Below are 10,669 nucleotides of genomic sequence, written 5' to 3'. Positions count from 1 at the left end.
AACAAAGTCCTTTTAGAGTTCTCTATTATTCAGTATAATGTCAAGTTTGAACTACCCAAAATCATGGAAGAGAAACAGACCAAGAAACAAAAATAAAAAGGAGAAAATTGATATTCATATATTTAAACATAACCAAAATCATGCAAGAGAAACAGACAAAGAAAAACACAAAAAAGGAGAAAATTGATACTCGTATATTTAAACATAAAAAGTATCGTTTCAGTCTTTTTAATATTATTAGTACTTTGAATCCCTCTCTTGCCATGCATTGTCCAATTTCTGTATGTACACGAGACAGCAAGCTGGTTACCCCCACCAAACGGCAAACATGAAAAATGATAGTATATACGTGCAAGCTCCCTAAGAAACATGAAAAAGCGTATGTACAATGTTCGTTTTTCAACACTGTTAGGTGTTGTTGATCAATATTAATATTAATAGCAATTATAAATAGTAGAAAAGGGAAATAATAACAACGAAGTGATGTCAGGTAAAGGAAAATGTAGGTGAATTTGTGACAAAGCTTTCATCCAGATGAAGACAACATATATAAGAAGAAGAAGAACAAGAAGAAGAGATAATGATGATTCAAATATTAAGGTGTGTGTTAGACGAAAAGTGGGTGAGGCAAATATCTGTTTCAAGTTCTTACGTTGTTGTTCTTTCTAACTCTTAACTCCCTTTGAATTCATATCCCTTTTCTTATTATAGCGTCTTGATGAAGACATTGTCCTCGATGCTTTTTATATATATTTGTCTCAATCCTTCGACGGCGTCGTTTCTTCCTGGGCATGGTCTTGTTTCGTGTTCGTGAGTTCAGACAGCTTTAATTTCCTAGGTCGGCGAATTGGAAAAATGCAATACAAGGAAGTCTCAGAGACCAAAAAAGCATGGAAGATGCTTATTATTTTCAACCATGTTAGATTTTGGAGATCCATACGTATACAACATACGAACTGATGTCACGCGTACGTAGATTTATCTTAATTAGGTGATTTTGGAGATCAATTAATGTCATTTTATTGATAAAACAATCTAGTGGAGCAAGCTTAATTCAACTTGTACTCCCCCTAATATAAGGTTCATTTGAAAGTTTTGATTGGCTTATAATGTCTAATTCCATTTTGTGTTGTTTCCTTTCCACAATAACCCTCATTAAATTCTAATTATTAAATGATAATGGTAAGTTTGAAAAAGTGTCATATTAATTATAAATAACTATCTTAACCAGTTAATTTGGATTTTACTCATAGTAGTTAAAAGTAACTAATTATATTTAGGACGGAAAGAAATATACTCATTTAGTGATTTAAACCTTAGTTAGATGACAATTTTTTATTCAATATTTATTTTTCCTACTTGTTATTGATAAATAACAGTATATAACCGGTGGCTAAAAAAAAAACACACATACAGTGCATATAATCAAGAGGAACAATTTTTACCATGTAAAAGATGATCCTTGCAAGCCCATCTTTCAACCCGTTGACTACGTACGTTCAAGAAAAACAAGAAAAAAAAGAACTGTTCAAAGAATTAAAGGTGCTTTTCTTATTTCTTAGAGGGTACTTCTTTCTTACGAATATGGTATTTAATACGGCCTAAGTCAAAAAGGCAATTAACTTATACATAGTTAACTAAAACCCTCTCTCCATTAGTCCATGAAGTTTGGTCTAGCTTCTTGCATAATTGGTCTTGTAATTCACCAAAGCTTGATTACAATAGTATGACTTCGTCAACATAAAAACCTTTATAGATAATTTGTGAACTTCCACTTATTTAAGGTCATTGAATATAATGATCATATTTTGAAATGAAGCAGTCATTCTCAACCTTGGATTAATTACGGGGAAAGACAAAACAGTTAATTAGTTAGTAAAAACTCTTGGAGTCTACACGTAATGAAACATATGGGGTTTTAAAGAGATTGCTTGTTCAACTTGGTTTGGGTGTGGATTGGACCAGAGGAGCTTCTGGAATCGTAAGAAAGAACGGAAGAAGAGAGCAGGTTTTTTATTCTTTAACGTAAGAAGGTTAATGATGTCAGCGTTTAACAGTGAGATTCTTTTTGCATTAGAAAAAATCAAACTTGTATTGATCCGCTAAACAACTGATTTGCTTGTTCGCTTAAGTTTCTAACCGTTACATCTAAACCCCGACTTTCTTCCTTCTTATATATTTTCATCTCTTTTGTTCCTATATATTTAGTTAATATTAATATTGGAAATTCGCGTAAACAACTTAGATCTTCGGCTACGGCAATATAATAACCAAACAATGTATTCAAAAAAAATTAAATAAGGTAGAAAGATATATATACCTTCTTAAGCACTACTCTCTTTCTTAGAAGATTTTATTTATTTTTATGTTCATTTTTTATACACATTTATATTTATATTCGTTAAAACCAAAGGTTTACGAGGATATTATATAGCTTCTATCTGCAAGCTTGCCGGTTTTGTTCACGCTTTTTAACAAAACCAGAGTTGATTAAGAGACTTAAGTCTTACTGTTATACAAATAGAATAATTACACTTGTGGTGCTGGTTAATATGACAGTAGATTATTTAGATTTTTCTTAAATTTTAGTGAAATTATATAAACATCACGTATATTTTCAAAATGTATACTAACATTTTCTAAAATGAAAAAAAAAATTACATTGACAACAGTCCCTGAATTTTATTAACTCGTCCTGAGATTTGAATATATTTCGAAAATTTTCATGAAAAAAATCGAATAATTAATTTTAACGAAGGATTGATATATGCATAATGATCCCTCTTAATTCCAAGAAAAAAATTGTATAATTTCATAAAAATTAAAAAAATAAAGTGCATACTTTGTTTTAATAATATCAACAAATTAAACACTTCAATGAGCTTGTAAAATTTTGACATAACATCTTTAGGGTAATGAATAAGCAAGCAAGCAACTTCAACGAACTCTGCAGGTCATACATAATGCATTAGGTAAAGTTTTAATTAATTAAGAAACAAGACTTATTTTTTATGGCATAATGTTGCATATATATACACTTTAGAACCATTCAAAATAATATTATAATATTAAGATGGAAATAAGAAGAAGGGCGTCTGTGGCTTGGAGCTTTGGAATTGTGATGATGGCCTCATTTTCAACCAACAACGACAGTGACAGTGTCCCTCCAAGCGTCGTTTAGTCCAATGAACAAAAGTTAACTAATCAAGAAACCACGCACAACGAATTACGATTTACTAGTGAGCCACTTCTATTTTGCGTCTATTACACGTGAATTGTGTCTGTGGCCATAAAACGAACACACAATATTATATTCCACAGTATACATTCACATTTTTCTGATTTTATTTATAGGACAATTATTCAACATGTTTTATTAAATTTGACTACCTCAATAGCTTTTCTCTTACAATTTAATAATATTCTAATTTTATCCTTACTTAATATACTACAGCCGGTTCCTAATATAAGAATTAGTTTAGGGTTGGATTTGATCATAAATATAAGATTTCAATCCATTTTATCTATTATGTTTATCATTTTTTTCAAATTAATTTATCTAACTTATAAACTGATTTATAATCTAGTTATACAATAATATTTTAGGGACATCTGTTTGCGTTTTGTTATAATTAACTAATGTATTTAATTTTCTTAATCTACTCAAATTATTTTAAGTGATCGTCATGTTAAGGAATGCGTGGAGTATATACTTTTCAAAAGAGTAATAGTTCTTATAACAATAAATTATGGGTATAGAATAAATTTAATATAATAACTTTAAATAAGAGAACTTATATTAAGAAAAAAAATACTCATATAATTTATCCTACAAATGAGAGAGGAGCATATAATTTGCGTTTGAAGTTTGAACAACCCTCTTGCTACAGGCATATTAAACAAAGGAAGCAATAGACGAAAAAAAAAGTGATAAAAGACCAAAAGTCCAAGTGCTTATGACCATAATGGAAAAGGAGTATATAGAAACTCAAATATCTAAGTCATGACGTAAAGGGAATATATTGCTTCTCTATGGAAACATTAATCTCCATAAGAAATCAAATTATATAAAGACGATTTACCAAAGTCAATGCAAACCAAATACTGGCAAATTAAACATGGCAATTGCAAAGTCGAGAATATTCAAGCTTTTTAAAATAAAATAAAAACCTTTTTTCTCTTGGTTGGGAAAAAAAATTCGTAACTGCGATCCGCATATACTACTTCTGATCCTAATTATAAGGCTAGTTGACTAATTTGATGAGATTAAGGAAAGAAGTTGAGTTAGTTATTTGTAACAAATAGGTGTTGTCTTTCCTAAAATATTCTTACTAATCAAATATATTGGCTAGAACTATCATTGTTAAGAGGACTATCTTGGAAAAAATATATAAATATAAGAGACAAAGTGGATTGGGGTCATATATTTAGGACCAAAATAAAAACCAAACAAGGTCTTATATTAAGGATCGGAGGTAGTATATAAGGAAGAAAAATGATAAGTATCTCTTCATGCATGACATCTATTCTTTCTTCTTAAAAATCATTTCCTTGATTATTATAAACCCCGTCATTATTTTGGTTTCTCATTTTTTTAAAAAATAAATATATATTTATTTGTTATAGTATATGTAGCAACTTAATTAGGAGGGGTTTCCTTTTTGTTCTTATTTCTTAGTACTTGGTAGCTTGCAAAAGATTATATTTGATTATCAACAGGGCATAGTCTTTGTGCTTTATTATTAAGAAAATATTTTTGTTTGCCAATTCTTTTACATATATATATATGTATGTATGTATATTTGATGTCAAAGCTGTTTATCCATCATTCCTAGGGGATTACGGTAAATTATATTGAATTTGCAATTCATGCTAGAATTGAAGTTCGTAATTAATCAGAAATAAAAAAAAAAGACAGTGATCGGCAAGAGGGGGGAAAGAATTTTATACGCCCTCACAGTCACTTTTTCTTTTTCTTTTTCAAAAAAAAAAAAGATTAGATGTACTTTAATTCTAAATATTTTAAATTAAACTACATTTGTTTTGTATTTGAACGGGTAGATATTGTCCAGTAAGAATCATGAAAATCAAAATATTTTAGAGTTTTGTGTCAGAGCAAAATATTTAAGAGTTAAAAGGGCATTTTTGTCCCCGAACTAAATCTACATTAATACTTGGTAAGATAAATTATTAAGGTGATATTTATATCGGCTTTTATAAAAGTAATTTGATAGTATACATGATAAATATATGAGAAGAGTTTTATATCGTCAAAGCATTTTTTTTTAAGTGCTTATCAATCTCATCCTAAGTGGTCTAAAAATATTTTCAAACGGATAAGAACACTGCAATATCGTTTCTGCCGTTTAAAAGGAGTAAATGCACGCTAAAGACAAGTGCAGATGCGTGTGCAAGCCCCACATCGTATAGTTAATGGATGTTGCCCTTGTGGGGGCATTAAATTATTGTATTAGTATGGTTAACGCGATGTCCAAGTTATTTGGTGGCATAGTTAATGGATGTTTATTGATTTTTAACGCCATGGAAAACGTCGTAATGTTTTTTCATGTTTGAGGATAACATTGTATCACTTGGTAGTTTAACTGTTTAAGATATTCCATGCTCCTGTGTGAATAATTTAAGGACAAAAATATTCTTTAATGCAAAATTTAGACTCAAGCTTCCATAATAAAAAAGAATAATAGCACCGAGCAGATTTGTCAGGATGATTTCACAATTTCAACCAGATCTAGAGATTTGCGGTTCATATTAGTTTTTGACGCATTTCAAAAAGCTAAAAGCATAAGCAAAATGGCAATTTGCTTTGTAATATGTGTATATAACGAAATGGGGATAAGAATCATCAGGATGAGTTTATCTTGAAACAAATCGTCATGTTCACGAAATACTAATGAAGTTTTCATTGGGTTTGGTAAGAATTTTTCTGTGGCTCATGATTTTCTCCTTCTTTTCTTTTCTCTTTTCGTCTGAGTCCATTTTATATACACGCTGTCGGCTAAACGACGCTTAAAATAGATCTACTGTACCATGATATTGAAAGTCCGCAGCACAAAGAAAGATCATAGATTGTTGGCAAAACAAAAAAAAAAAAAAACAAAACAAGGAAAGATTATAGATTAATTTAAAGGAGAATGAGAGTTTTACTATTGTTTTGATTTTAAAGGAAACAAAAAGCAGAATAAATATAACTTTTTCCCAAAAAAAAAATTAGACTAATCATAAACATTAAATAAGATCGAAATTCAAAATAGGGAGATTCAGAGCAGCATGGACATGGTGCTGCAGCTGGAAAATTGTAGGGTTCTGTTGTTCTCTTCACACATGTCCACTCTCTCACACACAGCAATCGTAACACTCGGCAATGCATTTTGTTGACTTTAATTCCCATTAACTTGAATTCCATTCTGTTAAGAGTACAGCAAGAACGACCCAGTTGGCTGGCAATAAATTGTTGATCAACAGGTCAAGGGCATCAACAGAGATAACCTACATAATAACAAGAAAAAAATACGAGTGTCAAAATAAAATAATTAGCAGAATGAGAAAAAATTAAAAATAAAATGAAAGAACTACAAAGCAGAAAAGTACTACGAGAACCAACAGGAATCAAACCGTCCAATTACTTGCCGAAAATCATAAATTCAACTAGTAACAGTGAAAATCATAAAGGACGTAATGAAATTTAAGGACACCACTTAAATTGGCAGCATGCATCAATGTGACAATGTCTATAACGATTTCTGGAGAGCATGCACCATCCAAGCACTAATTACTTTAATAAAAGCAAATGCTAGACCCTTAATCCAATATCCCTCGCCAAAATCAAATGAGGTAAAAAACGGAGTATTGCGTTTGCACCAGTCCAACAATGCCACTGATTAGTCCATCCCCCCCCCCCCCCATCAAAGTATCTTGATCTGAGGTACATAGGCTATCCCTGTGGTCCAATCACATTTGGCGAAGATAAATAATAGACCCTTATTCGAAGTTGAAGGAATATTTTCCTGACCAAACCAAAAAAGATGCTCTTATCCTTCTAACACAGCAAAAGCGTGATGCATTTAGACAAATATCGTCATCGTGACCCCAATATGTTGCCACATCATCTCTTTGTAGCTCAAGAAAACATAGGCAGCACAGGTATGATTTAAGATGCCTATACTCAAAACTTCTAATCGACATCAGATTTGGACAGAGAAATGCAAAACCAAACAAAAGTAATTTCCTAAGTATATTATCCTGTAGAAATAGCAGTGGAGCAAAGAGAAAATATTTTGAACTTTTGCTCTTTAGGACCAAGATATTCAAAGAACAAAATAGCAGGGAACCAAGTAATTGCTGATATACGGTGAAAATACCATGTCTTTGCAAACAACATTGAAATCTATGGAATAATGGATTAATGATGTATATAATGGCAGACTGCTAAATATATTTATAAAATTGATTCTTGACGTCAACTAGTCTCATTTAGTCATTTAAGACTTCAATTGTTGTTGCCCCATTCCCAGACATCTTAAAATTAAATTTTAACACACTACATAGTGTCCAAACTCACTCGATTTTCTTTTCAATATGAGGTGGTGCGTTTGAAAATAAAGATATCAATTGAAGGAATCATGAAACAATTAGAGCTTTGATGATTAAGTAGTAAGGAATCATTTACTTAGAGCGCCAAAACTAAAATAACACATTCAGTGAATACCCAGATTATCATCCATGCAAATGGCCGCATGGAAGATTTTTACCATGCTCACTTTCAACATAACAGTAAAGAGCAGAGAAATGAGGTATATTGAATCTAGTGATTATGACTATTACCAAATTATATTAATGCATGATCAAGTATCAGAAATAACAAACCTGACATATAACTGAACTGAATGAGCCCTTAACAAAAAAGACACAATCTTGAACACTTTGGCATGCTATGAGACATGCATAGAACTCAAGTGTTGTTGTTTTTAATCTCCTGAGTTGATATATCAACAATCTTAATCCTCTGATTCTCTGGCAATATTGACCAATTTGGAGATTGTGTTGCACGCAACCACTTGAAGTCATCCACATTTGCCCAATTTCCAGTCTCATTATCAAGACTAGCATGCTGAAGATCTTCTTCAATCCCTTCGTAAGTCAAACAATATGGTGAAAACCTCACACTACTAGAATCCTCAATTATGGGTCGACTCCTAACTCTCAAGTAAAAATCACTTCTTTTGGCATGATGAATCCTAATTTGATGAGATGCCATCACAAAGATGCATCCCTCAATTTCCTCAATAAGAATTGAACCCATTACAGGCCCTACATAAACCTGGCAATTCTTCAGCCTATGAATAAAAAGCGCCCTTAAACAACCAATTAATCTAACTTCACAAGAATCAAGGTCTGAAATTGTGAATTCTCCAACTTCTGATCCCCTAAACTCCTCGAACAAAACCTGACCTACTTTGCCTCTAAATCCTGGCGAATCCCACACGGTAAGTTTCTCTGGTGAAGCATCAGTGCACTTCGAAGGAGGAGGCTCTTTCAATTCTGCAACACCGGATTCTTTCTTGTTTCCTTTGTTCTTAAATGCAAATTTCTTTTTTGGAACAAGTTGGGAATTCAAACTCTCAAGGCTTTGTTTCAAATCTGCAACAGTTTTGAGTGAGGATCGAACATCATAGGATGGCAAGAAATATGAGTTTTCAGCAACAAGTTTCTCTAGATCAGAAATAGATGCAGATATTTTTTCAAAGTGAAACTTGAGTTGAGCTGGATCAGAGGGAGCAGTTTGGCAATCAGCTAGCCGAGACTCAATGGAGCACTTCATTTCAGAAAAGCGTGAAAAAAAGGATGAAGTGGATTCAAAAGAAGATGATCCAGACTCAGATCGGCGGGAGTTATCCAAACGATTCTGGTGACGGTTTGAGAGGCGCTCAAGCATTAATGAGTGCTTCCTCTGAAGATCTGGGTCAGAGTATTCTGTTTGTGGGACGTTTGTGGGAATTTCATTCTCATCCATCACTTGCAACTTGTGAAGATACAGGAAGTCGAAGAATCTTTAAAGCACAGGAGACTGAAGTGCCCACCCAAAGGGCACCAGTAAGTCTGGTGATGTTTGGTTCTCTCCTGACTGCTTCTATCCAGTTTTCTCCTGATGCCTGTTAACTACAAGTTACAAAAATATAATAACAGATATTACTATCCGTAGTTGAATAAAGCATCAATAGTTAGCATGGATAAAAATAACAGATTCAAATAAGGAGCACAAATTAGATTACTCGACACCTCGGACATACATATTGAATTAAAAGCATTTTACTAAACATGTAACATAAACATGAAGAGTATAACAAAAAATTACGACTCCCGTTTATATCAGTGCCTTCAGTGACAAATGTCTTGTCAAGCAAATACTAATTCTATAGCATTTACATCAACCAAATATTGAGTAACCAAAGCATACTAAGCACTTTGGATCTAGAAGGGCAAGCGTGCATTTGTAACAAATACATATACAAGTTGATTCTCACCAAGAACTAACATTAAAACAAATTAACTGATCTGAAATCCAATGCACCAATCTTGCAAAATATCAACCCCAATTATTTGTATTTCAATCAATCTAACCTGAGGAGAAGAATGGCTTCAAACAATGAGGCTTTCAACTACAAATAGAAGACCGCAGGGAGGAGAGAAGACCAGCAAGGGCATAAGATAGAGCATATAGGACGAGACCAAGAAGTACACTATCTGTAGCACAAAGGAGACGAGTGAAGCAGCCTTTCTTCTGGTTCAATAAGAAGATAAGACCTATGAGAAAGGAAAGAGACAGTGATATGAAGGGAAAATAGATTGATGATTTAAATGGAATAAATAACCGAGATTTGCATAAGCATTGAGCCACCAATGGCTAAAAATGCATTTCAGTAGATGCAGGGTTTGTATTTTTGCTTAGATGTGCAAAGGATTCAAACATTTATATGGTCCTCCCTAGGCTTTCACACAGATAGGGCTAGACCAGTTGTTCATTCGGGCTAGGCTTTGCTTCCGGGCTACTCAAGGACAGTCCAGCCCAGATGAACATGATACCACATCAGGCTGGGCTCAGTCTTTCAGGTTGCCAGACCATTGAGGGTATTTAAGCACCCCTTTGAGTTAGACCTTGAATGGGTTGCAGTTCCGTACCATACCATTTCTAATCTCAAGCAGTGTCCATAAAGGCAGAAACGAAACATGCAAAGTTCTTTGCAATTTCTAATAAATCTCATTTCTTCACTATTTTGTGTCAAAACAAGATCATTGTCAAAACTAAATAATATTAATAAATATCGCAAAGCTAAATAGCAATTAAAAATGACTAACGGATCAATTTATAAGCATGAGAATAAACCTGAAACAAACAAACAACTAACAGCATATCTTATAAACATAAGATCAACTAAATAACTTCATACTCATTCTTATAAACCTAATCATAGATGGAACTATGTTACACTCAGTAGGCGCATCAGCACCAACTGAAATCTTTGAAATATGCATGGTTGATATAATGCCCTTCTAATTTTTGTTCCAGATACTTCAACGAAGATGCCTTTGTAAACCAATTAATTCAGGCAACTCCACCAAGCCACTGAAGAATGATAATTCAAACTCAAGC

General features: G+C 32.7%; 1 protein-coding gene across 1 annotated transcript; it reads right to left on the bottom strand.

Annotated features, from left to right (window-relative positions):
- Window positions 1-6,109: 6,109 nt before the first annotated feature.
- LOC114758800 (tubulin-folding cofactor C-like) lies at window positions 6,110-9,073 on the bottom strand. The gene is made up of 2 exons (XM_028947891.1): window positions 7,885-9,073; window positions 6,110-6,507 (listed from the first exon to the last, which is right to left on the bottom strand). Exon 1 carries the CDS (start codon window positions 9,029-9,031, stop codon window positions 7,970-7,972), a length of 1,062 nt encoding a protein of 353 aa, XP_028803724.1. The 5' UTR covers window positions 9,032-9,073; the 3' UTR covers window positions 6,110-6,507; window positions 7,885-7,969.
- Window positions 9,074-10,669: the final 1,596 nt, after the last annotated feature.

This window comes from Neltuma alba, unplaced genomic scaffold, assembly GCF_004799145.2.
Source record: "Neltuma alba isolate B1F8T4 unplaced genomic scaffold, ASM479914v2 tig00001548_pilon, whole genome shotgun sequence".
Lineage (NCBI taxonomy): Eukaryota > Viridiplantae > Streptophyta > Magnoliopsida > Fabales > Fabaceae > Neltuma > Neltuma alba.
This window is presented reverse-complemented; position numbering and strand designations above follow the sequence as displayed.